The 22,111-nt window shown below is 40.4% G+C and overlaps 1 protein-coding gene across 3 annotated transcripts in view; it reads right to left on the minus strand.

Annotated features, from left to right (window-relative positions):
- The window catches only part of DIAPH3 (diaphanous related formin 3), a 581,492-nt gene that overhangs the window by 213,901 nt on the left and 345,480 nt on the right, over positions 1 to 22,111 (minus strand). For all 3 annotated transcript variants that reach the window (XM_067563206.1, XM_067563204.1, XM_067563205.1), the window contains one exon: positions 8,396 to 8,525. In XM_067563206.1, the coding sequence (XP_067419307.1) occupies positions 8,396 to 8,525 (130 nt within the window). The remainder of the gene's footprint in view (positions 1 to 8,395; positions 8,526 to 22,111) is intronic.

A 22,111-nucleotide genomic window follows, 5' to 3' on the forward strand; every position in this document is an offset into this window, starting at 1 on the left:
ACCAGCAGGTGTCAAAATTTTCCATCAGGGAATAAAATTGAGTGTTCATTCCCAGCAACTAAGCACACATGCAACCCCATCTAAGAAAGCTACCAATGCCCAGGTCTGAGGCATGTATTTTTACATTACACCCTTACATAACAAAGTGGGGCTAGCAGCTCTCTCTTCTCAAAATGTGTTTCCATCCTGCACACTCAGCTCATTTATAAATTTTAAAATATGGTTCTGCTCCTACTAGTACTATGGCTTGGGTCTTCTGGCCACTCTGCTTGTATTGCTTTCTTGTCTGTCTGTAGTTGAATGTCCTTTTCCACAACCTCTTCAATTTCCATCAGCGTCATTGTTGAAACTAGGAAATAGTGCAGAATGTTAATGAATTCAACATCTTAATCCTGTTCCCTCAACTCAGTGAGACTGGATATATATGCCCTACTCAGAGTGCCACTAACTATAGTTATTGTTCTGGACAATATCTGATCTTCACCTGGGAGCACAAGAGGTGCATCGACATGTGCTGCAATCTCTTTGGAGGATTAAGAAGGGATTTTGCCATGTTTGTCTCTAGGGGTTTGTAATCTGCTTACAGTGTTACTGGGTGGCCATAGATATATTGATGGAATCTCTCCACTCTGAATACCACAGCTAGAAGCTTTTTTTTCTATTTGGGAATACCATTGTTCAGTCTCTGACAGGGCTCTGCTGGCATAAGCAACCAGCTGCTCCTGGAAAAGTGGTCCAACCAACCCTTTCTCTAATGCATCACACTGGAGTATCGATGGCTTTCCTGGCTGGAAGTACTTCAGGACATGGGCATCTGTTCATCTGTTTCAGGATGTCAAATGCTTGCTGTTAGGGACCTTCTCAGGTCCATTCAACATCCTGCCTTGTGAGCTGCCATATAGGTTCTTTTACTGCACAGGTGAGTACAGAAAATGTATCATTCCTATAAAGCACAGTACCCCTTTCATATCCACTGGGGCTGGCATGCATCTGAGTGCCGTGATCCTCTTGGGATTTGCTTTCTATCTCTACTGTGAGCAGTTATCCAATGTATGTCACCTCACACTGTTTAAGTTGCTTTTTTTTAAATGAGTCCTGGCCAGTTTATATCCATTTGTTCTTGTGCCAACCTTGTCCTTTAGCTTCAATAGCTCTTCACCTACATTAAAAATAACATCTGCAATTATTTTTTACCATAGGCAATCCTTCCAGCATTGGGTGACTCTTCTCTGGAACATATCTAATGCCTGGGTGCTTGTACCCATCAACATGAACAGCCATCTGTAGCAACTAAATTGTGTTGCAGAGGTTGCCAGCACATTGTACTCATTAGCCAGGTTTATGTGCCAAAACCTGTTCCTAACATCATAGGTCATAAAGATTCTGGCTTTGGAAAACTCTGGCAAGATGTCATCAATTGTGAGAAGTGGATAATAGCATCTTTTGAATGCTAGTTCAGTAACTTTGAGCCCATGCAGATGCATAATTTGCCTGACAGCTTCTTTACCACCAACATACTCAGGCTCTACTGGCCTCTACAGTTGCTACGATAAGCTTGCTGTGCAGACTTTTGAGCTCTTTGAGTTCTGGATTATTTAGTGACACTGGAAAGCACATGGGTACCTTGAAGAAAACCTGTGACTAGAAGTAGACTTCACAGTGGAACCTACTTCCAGTCACAAGTTTCCTTCAAGGCACCCATCACCTTTGAAAATATGCTTTTAAAATGGTCTCCATTCTCCATGGGATTCCACCTTTTGCATCTTGCTCTGCAGCTATGAAATTCCAACACTAAGTCCTGATCAGATCCATGGCTTTTATGGCTGTGTTCTCCAAGTATTCTTACTATCCACCACCACAAACTTCAGTTGGTACCATCTGTTATTTTTTGGGTTTATTACTATGAGGTCATATTTCCTATTGGCTGCACTGGGTTCTCATTCTATATTATTAGAGTGTACCTGCTCTCCATAATGGGTGTGTGGGTCAATTCACCCCAAGGAATCACATTGCAGTATGCCTTGATCCAGCTGAAATCACACAGGGTGTTTTCCTATTAACATTGTCGCATGCACTAAGGTTGGTTTGTCCCTGGTTGCTTTTCTCTCCCAACAACTAGAACCTGATATACTCTTGGACTCAAGGAAAGAAAGTCAGTCGGTGCTGTCTGATCTGCCTTCCCCCTCTTCTACAAGTCTGACAATCTTTCGAGACTTTCCTTTGCTCTTGAAGACACTAATAAAATGGTTCACCTTGCCACATTCCTTGCAATGCTGTCCTAGTGCTGGGCACTTCTTCACCCATGCATGCTGTCTCCTATAGTAAATGCATCTCACTGGGTATAGTGCACTGGTCACCTGCTGTCGTCTCACTGCATATACTTCTGGGGATGTTTTGCCTACGAAGGCTTTCATCTTTTCTCTTGAGGATTCTGCTGTAAGTCTAAGCATTTGTCTAATGCGAGATTGCCTTTTTGGAGCAGCTGCTTCTGCAAGAGGTGATCCCAAGTGCTTCAGACTATCCTATACCAAATCAGTCTGTAAAGTCCCCAAAACACATAGCGGCCAGAGTGCATAAGGCAGTAACACAGGGATCTATCCCCTTCCCTTTGGATTGCTCTCTATTGAAAAACCTGAGTTGCTCCACAATTTCATTCTGCTTTGGGGAACAATAGGTCCCCAAGGCTCTTAGGTCTGCTGTGAGGCTTGAGGCACAGGTGAGGTTCAGAGAGGTGCAGATCTTTTTGCCTTGTTCCATCAAAAGGTACTTTCCTGCTGTTGTCATCATCCTGCATGGCCAGGTCTCTGTACAGCTCAAATTCCTCTTTTCATCACGTCCGTCATTGATTTAGGTTTGCATCTGCAAAATCCTGGGCTCTGGGAGGCTCTAGATCAAGTTCCATGGCTCATGATGCTAACTGCTGCAGTTCAAATGAACTCACAGCTCTGATGCTTCCGGTGTTTCATTAGGAAAGAGTGCTGTTGAATATAGGCTAATTTGAACAAATGGATCTTTATTAAACCTTGTGCACGTCTCTGTCCATGTGGCTGAATAGCTTCCAGCCTAACTCCACATGTTCCCTGGTCCTGTTGTGCCCTATTATTAAGAGTCTGCCCAGGGAACAGGGATCTCTGACTCCAGTTCCACTGACATGATATAGTGCCCAGATTATGAAGTGATCTGGACTGCTTTGTATCATTGATCTGTTGTCTTCATTATTTACCACTTTTTCAATCTTTATGTCATCTGTAAACTTGATCTGTGATGAATGATCTTATATTTTCTTCCAAAGTCACTAATAATACATATACACAAGGAGCAGTGCTGATTTCATTATTTCAGTAGAAAACCACATTCATAATTAAAATAGTTAAAATGCTACCAAAATTTATGTGGACCTGACCTAAGTTGCCTATTACTTTCCATTATAAAACCCTGTTTTAGTTGCTTATAACTTTGCCAAATTTTAAGCATTTGGTCTGAATATTTCCATTCTGGGTGTCTGCCTCAGGCTGAAAGTTTTGAGACCATTTCAGCAAAAACAATTTTCAACAATTTCTGAGCCGGAGCTTTGAGATAATATGTTGTTCTGGCTATGTTAACTTTTTTTTACAACTGTTTTGTGGAAAAGTTGTAGTGACTCAATGCTTTCTGGCAGGGACATGAAATTTGGCAAAGAAATCACCCTAAAAATTAGAGAGATGTCTTTTCTGTTCATGTGGAAAATTTACCCAAATTACACTGAGTCATAAACCTCTGAAAGTCTCCATTCACACTTGCTTAATAATAGCTTATCAGAGTTTGGGAGTTAAATTCTTTGAAGAGCCCATCTGTACTGAGCAAACTTCAACCCAGAGCTTCACAAGATGAGCAGAAGTTTCCTTACAATTGCCCCTCCTGGCTGCCAGAAGCTTCTGTGCTGCCAGAGAACAGTATTGGGAGTAGAACTCTTCTGTGCTCTCAGAGTTCCACTCTGCTCACACCGTCACACCATGGTGGGGAAAAATGAAGCATCCTGACTCAAATGCAGAGAGGTGAAGAACAGTTTGGGGGCAGGTTTGGGGAGAAAGGAATAGAGGGGAGAGGCAGACAAGGGACAGAGACAGAAGTGTTGGCAACCACTAGAATATACTATAGTCCAGAACATGGAATTGAAACCAGGATTCTTGAGTCTCAACATTCCTTTGTGGTTAGCAAAAAGCTGTGAAACCCATTTGCAAAGTGTGTCATTCCCTTTAGTAGTCAGTTTGTATAGAGGATAAAAACCTATTAATAGTACCAGTTACTTCATTAACTGTTAGAGGTCTGTGCTGTAGATCTAAAGATTCCAACCCCTATTGATGACTACAGCAAGTGGAATTTTTGTTTGTTTTGATTGAAAACGTTTTCACTTCTTCATCAACAAAGGAAAGTTCCCATGTGGAAATATCTTTTTTTGACAAAATTATTAGAGTTATTGGCAAAAAGTGAAAATTTGAAAAAATTCAGGTTTTGTTTGAAAAATATATGCATTGCTATGATGATCAATATGCCTCCACAGCACATCTTTTAAGACCCATGGATCCTACACATGCCTATTTCAACACATGGTGTACCTCATCCAGTCTACTAAACGTCCGAACATGTGGGCAAAACCAGGCAATCACTACTCTCTTGAATGTACTCACATAGAAAAATTATAAAAGAAAAACACTATCCCCTTTAGGCGAATACTTTTCACACAATGTTCACTCCATATCTGACTTCTCAGTCCTCATAGAAAACAGGACACTCATAGAAAACCTACACAAAACCTTCAAAATATGAGCCTGGGAGCTTAAATTCATAACTTTGGTAGGCACTAAAAATCATGGTTTTGATAAAGACACTGGATTTATGGTTTATTACAACAATGAATAACCCGCCAATCTCCCTTTTTTAATCTATGACTGCAGAGGTGTTAACAGGCCACTTCATCTTGAATGGTCTCTTACAAGATGTGTTAACTAGTTATGCTAAACTATCCATTCCGACTTATATTTAGCTGTGACACTCTGAGACTTGATCTACACTACAGAGTTAGGGTGACGTAAGGCAGCTTACGTTGACCTAACTCTATAAGCATACTAAAGTGTGGCTCCTACTGATGTAAGTTGCCCACTACATTGACTTAACTTCACATCCGCAAGAGATATAGTGCTCAGGTTGATATAGTTAGGTCAACACGGTGTCTGACAGGGCTCTGGCGCTCAGCCCCGATTGGGGTGGGGACAGTGGGACTCTGGCACTCAGCCTTGGGGTGGCGGGGCTCTGGTGCTAAGCCTCATAGACACTGCGTTGTTTACATTATCTGTTGCTGCCTTTGACAGCCCAAGCTATCAGTCCACTGCTTGTGTCTCCCCCCCGCAACCCTGAGGCTAACTGTTGGAGCTCTGGATATCAGCTCCAGCGGTCAGCCCTAGGGCAAGGGGCCGGGGCTCCAGCAGTCAGCCCTGAACGGTTGTCAGTGCTCCACAATGACACACTTCTGTCGATGCAAGTGCTCATGATGAGGATGGGCACCACCGGCAGAAAGAGGGCACTGTAGACACAAACAGCCGATTTAATTATTGGAATGGCTTTAGTCAAACTTTAGTCAGTTTAATTTTATACTGTGTATAACCATCGTGAGAGGCCACAAGCATTAAAGATCATAACCAACAGCTTGAAATACACCAAGAAACAAATAGCTATCCAGAAAAGTATGGAGCAGTAGCAAAATAGACCAATAGAGTTATGCTCCACTGAGGAGGTGAGTCACACAGAGACAAATCAAGTACGACTCCAAAGCTGCTGACTTAGTTGACAAAAAGTTGGCAAGCACCCTGTGTATATGGTACTGCCATCACCCAATTACAGCATCACTTCCTCCTTTTGTGGATTAATTTTAGCTAGTTCAGCCCTCATCCATCCCTACCTCCACCAGACACTGGAAGGAATAAGCAGAAGGCAACAGCTAGATTTGATTTTAAAAAAAAGATATAGAGCTGAGTAGCATATGGGTCACAATGAAGTTGAAACTCATTTGCCAAAACTTTCAAACCTTAGTGCCTACTACTTAGGCTACTAAAACCACATTTAGGGACCTAAATAAAAGTGGCCCAATTTTCAAATGTCCTAAGCAGCTGCAGTTCTCTTGACTGCATTAAGATGTGCAGGTGTTTAGCACTTTTGAAAAATCATGCCATTTATATTTGGGGGCCCAAATATAATTTTAGAACCTTAACCATAAGACACTCTTATTTGAAAAGTTTGAACACTTTCTCTCCTAAAAGCTGTACGTATATTCTGCACACTAAGGGATAACAGAAATAGCACCACTGGAATTTAACATGTGAGATCCTATGGAGATAAAAAGTAATTACTCAGAACAATTAACTAGTTCCCAAAAATAAGCATATGAACACCCTCTAACCCACCCTTGATTCCAAACTGGGAAAACAAGTTCCTCTGGACTGCAGTCAGCCTATTGCTCTAGAGTGGACCCATTTGAATGGCAGACGATGAAAGTTGAGAACTCTTGATGGCTTTCCCATTATTAGTTTTCCTGCTATGTGTAAGGATTTCTTATAACACCTCCTGGGTGTCCCAGCCCAGGATGGAGACTATGGTGCAAAAATCAAGAGTACTGTACAGCATTCAATCAAAATTGCATTTACAAAACAGAATGAAATTTGCAGATTGATATAGATACATTGAGACATATATTAATCCATTATACTCAATCTGATTCTTCTGTCCTTTTCTTTCAGTAATATTGTAATACAATAGTGTGGCTATGGTTATTTAGGCCATGTCTACAGTAGAGAGCTTACAGTGGCATAGCTGTACCGATGCAGCTGTACCATTGTTAAGATCACTCGTGTATTTGCTCTATGCTGACGGGAGAATAAAACCACCTCCACAAGCAGCAGTAGCTATGTTGGTGGGAGAAACCCTCCCACCAACATAGCACTGCACTCCGGTGCTTCTGCCAGTGTAATTTATGTCACTCAGGGGGTGGGGGGGGTGTTTTTTCCACACCCCTGAGCAACATAAATTATACAAACAGTAGTGGTAGTGTAGACAAGCCCTTTAACAGAAACAAATGCAGTCTATAAACCTGACTCGTATGGTTTAATTTTTGGTTTTATCCTATAAGATTAAATGTGTATGTGGCAATAAGTAAAGTCTGATAAAATATAAAAAAACAACTATTCTAGTCAATACCAACAAATATCACCATAATATACTCCACAGCTTTCCTACGATGAAGGCATGGAAGATTTCCTATGAACATGCAACACCACTATTTATACACAAGAGTAAAACAGATGGATAAACGAATAATTCCTCCACCTACTATGGACTAAAAGTAGCATAATTAATAAATATATAAAGCATTTGTAAGACAAAACATATACAAATACATCCATATTTCTAAGACATGATAATGTATGTCAATTGAATCTGAAAATTAAAAACGAGTGAAAACAGAAATTGATATATATGAATGTAGCTTGGATGAATGTAAGTGACTACTATGTCACCAATAGGGAAAAAAACACTGTTAGATGAAGAGGTCATTGCAGGAAAGGCTGCATGAGGCATGAGAGGAGTCACTGTGAAAAGCAACATAGTCCCCATTAAATGTATGTAAGCTAGAAAAATTATTAACTGCGACAGTTTGCATAGCCAATCACACTATTTTACACATAGTGCTTCCTGGAGGAATATGACAATGCTGAGAAGCCATCAATTTCTAACTCTATGCCCAGTGAGTTTAAATTAGTCACACTATGTCTTCATAAAGAGAAGGAACTCTTAATTGAGAGATTATATGTAAAAGTCTTCTGCTGCTTAGATTGAGATGTACAAGAATCTGTGCGGTATGATGAGGCAGTAAAGTGGAATTTATCTTCCCTAGCTTCCAGTACTACTGTTGCATGAAGAATTTATAGAAAGGAAAGAAAAGAGGAAATTTCTCTGATTAATGCTTTTTTGCTTTCATTAAAAAGATTATATGATAAGCTTTTCAGAAATAGTGTTAAATTTGAAAAAAGTACTGTATAATTGTAATTTGATTCTTATGATAAAAAGATCAGATTAAAGTAGTTTGAGGTCTGTTCATACAAAATAAAAAAATATAAATATATTTTGGTACAGTTCATATAGAGTATATGCCTGAAAGAAGTTTCAGGGACTATCTTAGAGCTCTTCTATTTTACTACTATCGATAGTCACATTTCTGAAAGTTCAGCCTATTGGCCTGTCCTACAGTATATACATCAAATTACTAAGTATGCTATATAATGTTAGCTTTAAAATAAAATGTAAATTCTTAATTACAGACATTGATGTGCCATCTGAATTTAAATTTTCATATAGCATTACAAACCTTTACTAGCTTTGTCTAAATGCTGCAAATCTTCAACAAAATTTAGGACATCAGGATACTTCTCCTCACAAATTTCAACCAGAAAATGCAGCAAAGTTGTTTTCTGATCTGCTGATTTTGTGTCCTTTAACTAGAGAGAGAGAAAAAAAAATATTGGGAATGAGAATGATTCTATTTATTTTTACATTCAACCTACTTTAACAACTGTGAATTTTATGAAAATAAGAGCCAAGCTGTTAAATTTGTGCAGCTTTTTGTAAGCTAACTGGAACATGATTGGTTGACTGTTTTTGTTGATTTATTTTGGTTGGTTAAAACATACAGTAGATACTAGAGTATAAGGGAAGAAAAGAGAGAAAGGAGAAAGGCCATCTCAGTAGCTCCAACTGCAGGTTTTATCTGCAGCGTCTGTGGTCGCATCTGCAGATCAAGGATTGGCCTTATTTCACAAAAATGCACACACAAATAAACCTAGTCACAAAGGGTTGCTGATAGAACTCATTCGTCAACATCGAAAGGAGAGTCCAATCCAATTCAACATACTAAATATTGATCAGTTTCACTCTTATCTATCAAATATTTGTTTTTACACAAATTAAAAATAAAGCACTATACTAATTTTGAAATATGAAACTCAAAACACAAGCTATATTTAAATGTCTTTAGAACTGTAAGGGGTGCGATATATTAAGCACATGAATAATACGTAGTTATCAAGATGTTGGTAAAAAAAAATAAATGAGAAGAACGAGGTTCCAGAAATAAACTTTTATTCATTTCCAGTCTTATATATAAAAATACTGCTCCAAATGTGAGATGGCATTGGCTATTTATACAAGCATATCAACACCTACAGCTGTGAATCCATGTATAAGCTGTTTTGTGCTCTTTACTGGTGGAAAAAAAATTCTTCTTAAGCATCATTTTAATTTGGGGATAGAATCTGCCTTAAGGCCTAATGGAGGCCTCACATCCTTGAGCAACAAAAGTTTTGACGACATAAGTGCTAGTGTAGACCTGGTCTTAGTAAAAGATAAACAAGAAGTGCTATCCCTGGTCTGTTTCAACTGATTTTTCCCTTGCACGGGACAAACTGGAGATTTCAGAGAAGTCAAGCAGTTAGGGAATCATAGAAATGTTGGGTTGGGAGGGATCTTGAGAGGTCATTTAGTCTTCCCTGTATAGACATCTGGGCTTGGGCTGGAGCCCAGGCTCTAGGATCCCATGAGAGGGGTGGGTTCCAGAGTCCAGGCTCAAGCCTAAGCCCAGTTTTCACTGAAATTTTAGAGCCTGAAGCCTGAGCCCTGCTAGTCCAAGTCAGCTGACATGGTCCAGCCATGGGTGTTTTATTGCAGTGTAAATCTACCCCTAGACTTTCCCTAAATTATGTATGTATAACCTGTTCTTAAAAACCTTCAATGTTGAGAATTCCACAACTTCTCCTTGTAACCTATTCTAGTACTTGACACAGTTAAAAAGTCTTTCCTAATATGGAACCTAAACCTCCCTTGCTGCACATAAGCCAATTATTTCTTGTCCTACCTTCAGTGGACATGGAAACAATTGATCGTTGTCCATTTTCTAACAGCCCTTAACATATTTCATATTATTTCATAATTTCTCTCAGTCTTCTTTTCTGAAGACTAAACACCCAGTTTTTTAACCTGACCCTATAGGTCACTTTTAATAAACCTTGTAATATTTTTGTTCCTCACTTCTGGACTTTTTCCAATTTGTCCATATTTTTCTCAAAGTGTGGCACCCAAACTGGACTCAATACTTTAGCTGAAGCTTCACAAGTGCTGAGCAGAACAGGACAGTTACCTTGCGTATCATACATACAACACTCTTGTTAATGTTGTTGCAGCACAATTCCTGCACATGACCACCCATTTGGTGCTAACAGTCAACCCACGACCTGACCTTACTAGGGCGTAACCATGGAATCGGCTGCACCTTTGGCTCCCACATCATATATGGGGAATGTAACTGACCATGGGAAACGAAACTCCCCAGCAACCAGGAAAACTGCAAGTGTCCCCCGGCCAATCCGGTGCTGGCATGAAGCCCATAGCTCATCCCTTGACCAATCAGTTAACCCTTCATGTCCCATTTAGTCCATAAAGAGGGATCTTTCCCAAGCCCCCACTGAGAGCCTCATCGCAACCAGCCTGATCAACTGGTCCCGACTCTCCTGCTCCCATGACCCCCCCCCGAGCGCAAATCGTGTTTTTGCCGGCCGAATTCGAGACATGCTGTGTGTTTCTCCTGCTCTAGATGGTGAGGAGTTAACTATCAGTCTGTCTTTTACAGCTAAGCTGTCTGTTTAACATTCCTTCGTATCAGTCTGTGCCTTGCAGTTAACTGTCTGTGTGAAATCTCTGTGTGTCTGCGTAAAATCTTTCTGTGCCTTGCAGCTAACTGCCCGTTTGTGTCTTGCAGTTAACTGTCTGCGTAGCATAGTGGTGAGTGTCCCTGCCTACCACATGGGAGACCAGGCTGTGATTCCTGGACAGGGAGCCACTATCTGTTTAAAATTAGTTTGGGTTTTTATAGTTAGTTCTCTGTTTAATACTTTCTTAGATCAATTTATGTTTTGTGGTTAATTGTTTTTTATATCCTATTATATTAGTTTATACTTTATAGTTAATTGTTTGTTTAGATGTGTATAACTAGTTACAAATCTATACTATTCCTGTTTTCATAATACAATTCATTTATTCCCTAACTGACTCATTATTGACTCTGGGGGATCACTAACCTGCCAGAATAAATGTATCCCAGGATGATAATTGCCTTTTTCATAGTTGCATCATCGTGTTCGTTCATATTCAATTTGTGATCCATTAGAAACCCAGATCCTTTTTCTGCAGTACTACCACCTAGCCAGTTATTCTCCATTTTGCATTTCTTCATTTGATAGTCTCTTCCCCTGGGTAGTACTTTGCATGTATCTTTATTGAATTCCATCTCATTGATTTCAGACCAATCCTCTAATTTGTTAAGGTCATTTTCAATTCTAATCTTGTTCTCCAACGTACTTGTAGCCCCATCCATCTTGGTGTCATCCGTAAATTTTATAATCACTCTCTACTCCATTTTCCAAGTCATAAATGAAAATATTGAAATTGCACTAGACCCAGGAGAGAAACCTGCAAGACCCCATTGAATACATCCTCCCAGTTTGAAAGTGAACCATTGATAACTACTCTTTGGGGGCTCTTTTCCCCTCAACACCATTTATATACCCACCTTAAAGTAATTTCATCTAGACTATATTTTCCTAGTTTGCTTACAAGACTGTCATGTAGGATTGTGTTAAAAGCCTTACTAAAATCAAGGTATTAATTCCAGTAACCCTGTCTTAGAACCCCCATCTGCCTTCAGCACACATTGCATGTATTTAAGGAAAATCACCTGAAATCTAACATGTAAAAAAGTTAGAAGTTGTTTCAGGTATTATACTTGATGCTGAGGAACTTAGACAGTTTTTGTGGTTTTACAATCTGTCAGTTTGTGAAAGACCAACTCAAACAACAGGAAAAACGGAGCAAATAACTGACTAGAATAGAAAAAATAAAACTGATTCTACTCATCTTTTAAAGTTGCAACAGAAATTGTATTAAGGGCCAAAACCTGGGAGGTGCAGACTGCCCTCAATTCTCACTAGAGACAAGAGCAGTTGAGGACATTCAGTATCTCACAGGATATGGTTATTGTTAAGAACTGCAATACACATTTTCAAAGTATAAAACTTTGTCTCCAAAGTCTTTAAGCAATGAAAAGAAGATACTTAAAAAACACACTTTTTTCTATTGGTATTAAAAATAGCAGAAAAATATTGTAATTGAAAGATTAGAATAAAAAAAACTATGTTGACCTTTGTTTACATTATGTATTTGAATATATCACATATAGTCAGTTATACAGTCTTTTGTAGTCAGTCAGGATTTTCCAGTTTGTGTTGTGGCTTCACGACTCAAATAAAAGAAAAATATAAAAAAAAAAAAAATAGGGAAGTAACTTTTTTAAAATGACTATGTATGTTGAAAGTGTCCCATTAATTTTTTTTCCCCCCGGAAAACCATTTTTGTATGAAAGTATGTCTCCAGACAAAGATTATGCATACTAGATATAGATATCTGCAGGTGTGTGTATGCATGTATAGATCTAAACTAAAACACTAACTTAATTCCATAGTTTCGCAACTCTGAATGTTGAATTTTAGAGAGACTGTGTATAGTTCAGGCACAGAACCAAGTTTTAAAATACTTAAAACTCAGTTGATTTTAATTAGCCCATAAAACACTCTGCATTAATAACTAGTCATAAAAACAGCCTTACGGGGTCAGACCAATAGTCCATCTAGCCCAGTATCCTGTCTTCTGACAGTGGCCAATGCCACGTGCTTCAGAGGGAATGAACAGATCAGGAAAATCATCAAATGATCCATCCCCTGTTGCCAATTCCCAGCTTCCAGCAAACAGAATGGTTTTGCATCCCTGCCCATCCTGGCTAATAGTCATTGATGGATCTATCCTTCAGGAACTTCTCTAGTTCTTCTTTTAAACCTGTTATAGTCTTGGCCTTTGCAACATTGTCTGGAAAAGAGTTCCACAGGCTGACTGTGGGTTGTGTGAAGAAATACTCTTTTGCTTGTTTTAAACCTGCTGCCTATTAATTTCATTTGGTGACCCCTACTTCTTCTGTTATGAGAAGGAATAAATAACACTTCCTTATTTATTTTCTCCACACCAGTCATGACTGAATAGACCTCAATTATATCACCCTTTAGTTATCTCTTTTCCAAGATGAACAATACAAGTCTTATTAATCTCTCCTCATATGGAAGCTTTTCCATACCCCTCATCATTTTAGCTGCCCTTTTCTATAACTGTTCCAATTCCAATATATCTTTTTTGAGATGGGGTGACTGAATCTGTACGCAGTATTCAAGATGTGGGTGTACCAGGGATTTATATAGAGGAAATAAGATATTTTTTGTCTTATTATCTATCATTTTCCTAATGACTCCGAACAGTCAGTTAGCTTTTTTGACTGTCGCTGCACATTGAGTGAAGTTTTCGGAGAACTATCCACAATGACTCCAAGATCTCTTTTTTAAGTGGTAACAGCTAATTTAGACCCCATCATTTTATATGTATAGTTGGGATTATGTTTTTCAATGTGCATTACTTTGCATTTATCAACATTGAATTTCATCTGCCATTTTCTTGCCCAAGAACCCAGTTTTGTGAGATCCCTTTGTAACTCTTCAAAGTCTGCTTTGAACTTAACTATCTGGAGTAATTTTGTATAATCTGCAAATTTTGCCATCTCACTGTTTACCCTCTTTTCCAGATCATTTATAAATATGATGAACAGTACTGGTCCCAGTACAGACCCCTGGGGGACACCACTATTTATGTCTCCCCATTCTGAAAACTGACCATTTATTCCTAGCCTTTGTTTCATATCTTTTAACCAATTACTGATCCAGAAAAAGGACCTTCCATCTTATCCCATGACAGCTTACTTTGCTTAAGACCCTTAGGTGAAGGATCTTGTCAAAGGATTTCTGAAAATCTAACTACACTATATCCACTAGATATATATAGTCCCCTTGACTACATGCTTGCTGATCCCCTCAAATAATTGTAGTAGAATTCTAGTCATCTACAAATTTGCACATTTTAAATGTTAAAATGGTACCCAGGCTCAAAAATGTTTCTTAATTTGGTTACAGTGCAAAATATCATTATTTCAACAATTCATAATGGTATGAGGGTGAGTAGGATAGTGGGGTAAAGAGAAAAAACCAGTTACTTACCTATATTGTAACTGCTTTTCTTTGTGAAGTACATGTCTATTCCATGTACGTATGTGCATACTCAGCACACTTGAGTTTCAGAGTTTCTAGGAGTAATACCCCTAAGGGCAAAGCACATGTTCTGTAGCTCCAGCTGAGGGTACAAAGGGTGCAGCCACCCTGACCCTGCATCAAACCTTTGAATCAAAAACATAAAGATACTAAACTCCGAAGGAGAGGAGAAGAAGGGTGAATCATGGAATAGATGTGTGTAATACAACTCAAAGAACAACATTTACAATACAGGTAAGTGACCATTTTTGGTTCTTTGAGTGATTAAAGAGGTGCATTCTACTTAAGTGAGTCCCACACAATGCTACTTATAGGTGGGACTCAGTCAGTTTAAATAGCTTTTCCAATGTTTGACTCAGCTCTAGAGGCAGTGGTGATAGTGTAAGGGGTAGCAAAGACATGTATTGATGACCAACTTGCTGCTATGCAGATGTCTAATACAGGCACACTTCTTAAGGAAGCTGGTGAAGTAGCTTGAGCTCTCAAGGAATGACCTTCCAAGTTTATGTGGAGATAAGGCGTTTGGCTACTTCATTACAGAAACTAATCCACGGAATGTAGGGAAGGAATTATAGCTGCAAGATTCATCATACTGGATTTCTATTGCTTCATGTAGTTCTTTATGCATCTGAGATCTAATATTGGCCTCCATTCTCCATTCTTTTTGGGGACCAGAAAGTACTTGTAATAGAAACCCTTTCCCCTGAACTTGACTGGTTCTATGGCTCCTAAGTGTAGAAGAGAGGCAACTTCCAGTCTCAGCAACTGATTGTGAGATGGGTCCCTGAAAAGGGATGGGGAAATGAAGATGAGAGAGAGGATGAAGGTGAAACAGATATTTTGTGAGTGGGATGGATTAGTACATGAAAGTAGACATCCTGTAAATTGAAAGCAGCATACCAGTCATTGGGATCTAAGGGAAGGCTACTGGAAGCTCTGCAACGTTTTATTATCTTGATGAAGGTTTTTAGCTTCCACAGGTCTAGAATTAGCCTCAGACCCCCTTTTCTCTTGGATATGGAGTAAGTACTGGGAGTAAAAAGTCCTCCCCAATGTTTGAGAACATCCTCTTTATAACTGAGACATACAAGAATCAGCACCTCTAGCATGCTTGCAGACTTACGAGATGGGTCCCTGAAAAGGGACTGGGAAAACCATGCCCTGTTCCCAGGCACCTTTGGAACTGTATCTTGTAATCTAGTCTGACAGTGCTTAGGACTCACTACTCTGTTGATATGGACTTGTAGCATCAAAGAAATGGCACAATCAGACTACAAAAAGTGGAGGTGAGGCAGAGAAACGGTCAAGGAAGATGGAGCACAACTGGTCTGCTGCTCTTGGGAAAGCAGACATATAGGCTGCTTAGACCCAGGTGAGTGCTACTGAGATGTGAGGTACAAAGCAGAAGAAGTAGAAGGAGGTGGTGGTCTCCTTTGTGACTTGTGCTGTCTCTCAGAGGTATGAGGTGACTTGGTTGATAGTACAATTGTCTCTGCTTGCTGTTATGACCTGCTATATTTCCTTCTTGGGCTCGGAATATAAACTCTGAGTGAGTAGAATTTAGCCTGACAGTCTTTAGGGGACTGCAAGACCTCATCATTTTTATCTGAGATTAGATCCTTCAACTGGTAAATCCATGATGGTTTGCTGTACTTCTGCAGAAATTCTTTTAAAGTCTGGAGCAACAATGGCCTTCACAAAGTGGCTGTTGCTGCCATCTTTCTGGAGGCGGAGTCCATCGCATTCAAAGCAGGATGAAGGGACATCCTCACTGCTAGATGATCTCCTAAGAACCAAGACTGGGTTCCTCTTGAGCATCATCAAGGAGCTTATCAGCGAATTTAGACTTGGAATCCCAAATGATGAATTTGTACTTTGGGGGAAAAAAACAAAACAAAAATATTTATGGTTGGAGATGTGTGTTTGCAGTCTTGAAGTTAATACATTTTCCTACCACACAAATACAACTTCTTGGGCACCTTTTCCTTTGGTGTAGCCTTGAAGCAACACAGTCATGATCTTTAATTAGCTGCAGTAATGATCAAAGAGCCAGGTGTTGGGTGGGAAAAGAATTGTTCCTATCCTTGGGGGGAACTTGATAACAACGGTCAGTTGTTTTAGCAGTGTCAGGGAGGCTTGGTCTGCCAAAATACCTTGGTTAGTTCAAATAGTGCTTCATTAATGAGCAGAGCAACTCTGGCAGGTACTGGAGTTTGAAGAATATGTCTATGAGTTTGTGAGAGATCTTTTGCAATAGCTCCAGCTGAAGAAATGGTTACTAATCTTTTTTAACTGTTGTTCTTTTAGATGTGTTGTTTATATCCATTCTATGTTAGGTTTATGCACACCACATGCATGGTTGCTGATGATTTTTCCCTTAGTGGTCTCTTGGTTGGCTCTAACGCCCTCTGGAACCACGCACGTATAAGAAGCATCGCTAGTCCCGCACCCCCTCAGTTCATTTTTGCCAGTTAACTCTGACAGAGGGGTTTGGAGGGTGGGTCATAGAATGGACGTGAGCAACACATCTCAAAGACCAACAGTTATGAAAGGTTAGTAACCATTTTTTCTTCTTCGAGTGCTTGCTCATGTCTATTCTATGTTAGGTGACTCAAAGCAGTAACCCAGAAGGTGGACTCGGAGTTCATGACAGTAGCACTGCTCTTCTGAAACTGGCGTAGTCTCAGGCCTGTTTGGTGATGGTGTAATGGGATGATGGTTCTGATGAAAGGGCCTTGTTTTCAGACACCCTTCCGGCCAAGGTGATCACCACCAGGAAAGCAACCTTTCGAGAGAAATGGCAGGGGGCACAATGCTAATGGCTTGAAGTGGGGAGGGGACCCATGAACTTTGACAGAACCAGGTTTAAGTACTATGGGAGGGTTGGCTCATGGATCTGAGTGTATAGCCTCTCCAGCCCCTTGAAAACCCAACTGTCATCTCATGGGAGAACATTGACCTGCCATTCACTGGAGGATAGAAGGCTGAAATGGCTGCTAAGTGCACTTCAGTAGATGAGAGGACCAGGCCCTGCTGCTTTAAGTGGAGCAGATAGTCCAAGATAGACTGAAGGGAAGATCAAGACAGAGAGAGCATGTTCAGAAACCCGGAGAGAGAAATGCTTCAACTTGGTCAATTAGATAGCCCTGGTGGAGGACCTTCTATTACCTAGAAAGATCTGCTAAACCTGGTTCCAGCAAGCCTGTTCTTCAGGGTTCAGCCATGCATCATCCATGCAGTTAGGTGCAGGGAGGCAAAGTTTGGGTGAAACAACCGGCTGTGGTCTTGTGATATCAAACCTGGATGGAGTGGGAATGAGAGTGGAGTTGCCACTGATAGATCTAGAAGAATGCCAAACCAATGCTGGTGCAGCCGAGCTGGATCTATCAGATTTACTCTTACCTTCTCCCGTTTGATTTTTAGCAGGACCTTGTGAACCAAGTGGATTGTGGGAAAGGCATAAAATAAAAGATCTGTCCATGGCAGCAGGAAAGAGTCAGAGAGGAATCCCAGGCTGTGTCTGCACAGTCAACAGAACTGACGGTATTTTCTGTTCTGCCAGTAGTGAACAGGTCAACCTGGGGAAGCCCTCGTGTTTGGAAGATGAACCTGGTGATTTTCAGATGAAGGGACCACTCGTGGTGAGTGGAACAGGATCTGCTGAGATGATCCACCAGTACATTCCAGGCACCTGGGAGATGGTACACCTCGAGATGAATGGAGTACTTCATGCAGAAGTCCCACAGGCGGATGGCCTCCTGACATATGGCCAAAAAATCTAGCCCATCCCTGCTTGTTCATGTAAAACATGGTCTCAGTATTATCTGTCAGGACTTGCACAACCTTGTCTCGGATCTGGGAAAGGAACACTTGGCATGCTAAGCATATCGCCCTGAGTTCCCTGATGTTTATGGGCAGACAGAGAAGGCCATGAGGCCAAGGCCCTGAGTCCTCAAGTTGTTGAAGTGGGCTCCCCACCCTAGGTCTGACATGTCCAAGATTGCTGAGGGGTAACAAAGGGCATTCCCTTCACTACCAATCTAGGGTTTTTCCACGAGTCCAGGGTGGTGAGGACCAGAAGAGGGACCATGAGCACTGAGTCCAAGTTGTGTCTTCTCAGGGAGTAAACTGGCGCTAGCCACATCTGGAAAGGTATGAGGCGCACACTTGGGTGCTGAAGCACATAAGTACATGCTGCCATGTGCGCCAGTAGCTTGAGGCAAATCTGAGCTGTTGTGATTGGGTGGGCCATGACATTGAATATCAGGACCAACATGATCTGGAAGCAAGCCTCTAGCAGAAAAGCCCTAGCTTGGGTCAAATCGAGTATTGCCCCAATACATTTTTTTCTCTGAACCAGGACAAGAGTTGACTTCTGCTTATTATCAGCAGGCTCAACACTCAGAAGGTGGCTCAAACTGTGCTGAGGTTGTTCAGTACTTCACCTATGGCTGACCTTTGATCAGCTAGTAGTCAAGGTATGGTAGCCTTGTACGCCTTACTTTTTGAGGAAGGCTGTTAAAACCACCACACACTTCGTGAAAACCCAGGAGGTTGTTGATAGGTCAAAGGGAAGACCGGTGAATTAGTAATGGCGCTGACCCACTACAAATCTGAGAAATCTTCTGTGGCCACGGAAGGTAAAACTGTGAAAGTATACATCCTTTAAGTCGAGGACAGCATACCAGTCTCCAGGATCCAGGGAGGAAATGACGGAGGCCAGGGAAACCATGTGGAACCTCAGTTTCTTGAGATAACTGTTGAGGTGATGAAGATCCAAGATGGTGTGGGAGGCCAAGTGCAATTTGAGTTGCCTGACCATGGTTTTGAGGCCTAGTTTAGCTTAAGTTACTTGCTTGACCATTCAGGCCTCTACAGCCTGACATCTTCTGGTTGGCAGACACAAATAGGAATACTGAGTTACCTTGCAGATGTCTCAGTTTCTGCATACCACGGCACATAATAAGACAAAATACAAAACATGTATGCTTGCAGCTGCACATAGATAATGGTGGTGGGAATAACAAGTTACCCTTGAACGTCAAGGGGTACACTTTTTCACTGCCAAGGAGCATATTTTTTCACCGCCCCTCCCATCACAAGGTGTTGTTTTGACTACCTCAATTATCATGGTGAGAATGGAATGTAGTAAAGGGTGAGAACCCGATGTAGGTAATAGAATATGTAATAATTAGTAGAGAAGTAATTAGGTGAAAGCTGTGTATAAAAAAGTTATAAAAAGTCACCACTTAGACAAAGGGTCAGCTGTTGTTCAGATCAGAGGATCCACTGACTCCTTGGCGAGGGCCCTGAAGAAAGCTGTTCCTGTATACAGCCTTTTGAGTGACTGCTTAGTTCTCCAGGTTTAGTGAGTATGATATATTGTAATTAATTTTAGGCTTTGCATTTAACTAGTATATTTATAGAAAACCATGCACATTAAATCTTATTGATCTACAAATTGGGTGTACCGTGGTCTCATTGGTATCCACACTGATCACTAAGTATCCAATATTAACAGATGGGTCAGAGGAACCCCACTGGGATTAAGAACGTAAAATCCCTTCTCAAGTCTTGAGGAACCTCCTCCACAGTCCCCATACGTAGGGGTTAGGGTCAGATGACAAACAATTTCCTAGTATGGGTTCATCCATGTCCTGAGTCAGTGAGCTGTACCTTATCCTGGCTCCAAGCTGGCCAAAGAAAAGGGATGGGTGGCTCACTTGAGAGACTCTTTGATCCTTTTTTGATACTTAGGCCAGTCCTTCGTTCCTGGAATGCTGCAGATCTGGGTTTGTTTTATGCATGCCTTAGTGAAGGTGCATATTGCCCCTCTGCTCAGAGAGTTTTGCCTGGATCTTTGTGCATATGATATAGCGAAGTCTCATAACCACACACATGACATTGCAACAAACCTATTACTATAACAACAATGTTCAGTACGTCATGAGCACGCTAAAAACATCTTACATGACATACTTTGTATTAAACAATACACAATTACACTATAAGGATGATCGTGGGGGGGAGAGGTGTGTCACAACTATACAAATATTTTGAAAATGTGATCTTAAGAATGACAGGAGCTATGGCAACTGCCAAGGCTTGGAAGTACAGGTGGCTGTGGAGAATTGAAGTAAAGAGTATGGCTGCTTTGGAATGTGTTTTCTAGTTTTTGGACCTGAGTGATACCATTGATTTTTCCCCCCACTAACATCTCATCTTCAGGTTTTAGTAGGTATAACGTTTTATATTCTCAGAACAGAGAAGTTTTTGTGCTAATAAAAATAATGTAAAGTAAAAAGCTCCAAAGAACTTTACATTTCTCTGCCCATATGAATTGACCTTTATAGTAAAATAGAGAATTTCACAGTTCACAACCTGTGGAATGTTTGAGTCTTGCAACACTTTGTAAATGAGATCACGTTTGCATTTACATGTTTCCAGTGGAAGTGAATTCCAGAAGCATAAAGCTGTTGCAAAGAATACCCTGCTTTAGGCTGCTGTGAACCTCATTGTTGGCATAGTTGTAACATTTGTAACAAATTTTAAGTAGCAGAGTGAGTTACAGAAGAAAAAATATTTCAGATAACTGGGGTTCAGACAAGTAAGGAATTTTTAGACACTGACTAGCAACATGAATTTCACCCAAAGTCTGACAGTCTGACAAAAGCTCATAGGTATGAGATACTTTCACTAGCCTGCCCTATTCAGGAAGCAGGTAGCTGCATCTTGCAATAGCTGAAGAATCCAATTAGCTTTCATGGTTAGTTCCACATCAAGCGTACGAGAACTAACGTATGGATGACCATGGCAATATGTAGTCTGGAGAAGCGGTGCCAGATAGTAATCATTTTATTTTTTAAATCAGATACTAGGAAATTACAAGATTATGGAACACTATGACAGTGGGTGCTAAGATACTATTTAATGGAGTAGTCACAGATTTAACCTGATTATAAAACTGCATCCCTAGTACTGATCAGCATCACCTGTCTTATTCAGGTTGAGATTCAGCCAATTGGCATTTATCTAGATCCCAGTTCCTGAGATACACTGGGAGAATCTAGTAACACCTATGCCTAGTTTCACTCTAAATGACAAACAGCTGAATATCATCCACTTACTAATAAAAATATAGCCCATACAGTAGACCCTCAGAGTTATGAACACTTTGGGAATGGAGGTTGTTCGTAACTCTAAAATGTTTGTAACTGAACAAAACGTTATGGTTGTTCTTTCAAAAGTTTACAACTGAACATTGACTTAATACCACATTGAAACTTTACTATGCAGACGAAAAATGTTGCTTTCCTTTTTTTAGTAGTTTATGTTTAACACAGTCCTGTGCTAGGTATGCTTCTCCCCCTCCCGCCCCCAATCTTTGCTGCTGCTTGATTGCATACTTCTTGTTCCAAATAAGGTGTGTGGTTGACGCTCAGCTCCTAACTCTGGTGTTTGTAATTCTGAGGTTCTACTTGTATTTTGTCTTGACCTCCCACAGTGGAGTCACATAGATGCTAATCCAAGAGTTGATAGGTATGATTTACACAAAATTCCATAGCTTAGAGTCCTCATGAAGGAAGAGTGTTCTACTGCACTGTCTTTTTCAATTATTATTAAAATAATTAATGAATCAACTCTAAAACAATTCCTTTCACCCTGCCAAGTCCTGGAGATGTATGACCACAAGCAATTGAAAAATCAAGATGCATCAGAAATTCTGTTCCTATCCAGTGCTTATAGTTTCATGCTATATGAACATTCAAATTTTATGAAGAGGGAAGTTTTGAGTAAGGCTGCTTATCCTACATGATGTCATGCGTACGTTGGTG

This window comes from Emydura macquarii, unplaced genomic scaffold (assembly GCF_026122565.2).
Source record: "Emydura macquarii macquarii isolate MOO-44397 ecotype Brisbane River unplaced genomic scaffold, CSIRO-AGI_Emac_v2 contig_2473, whole genome shotgun sequence".
Lineage (NCBI taxonomy): Eukaryota > Metazoa > Chordata > Testudines > Chelidae > Emydura > Emydura macquarii.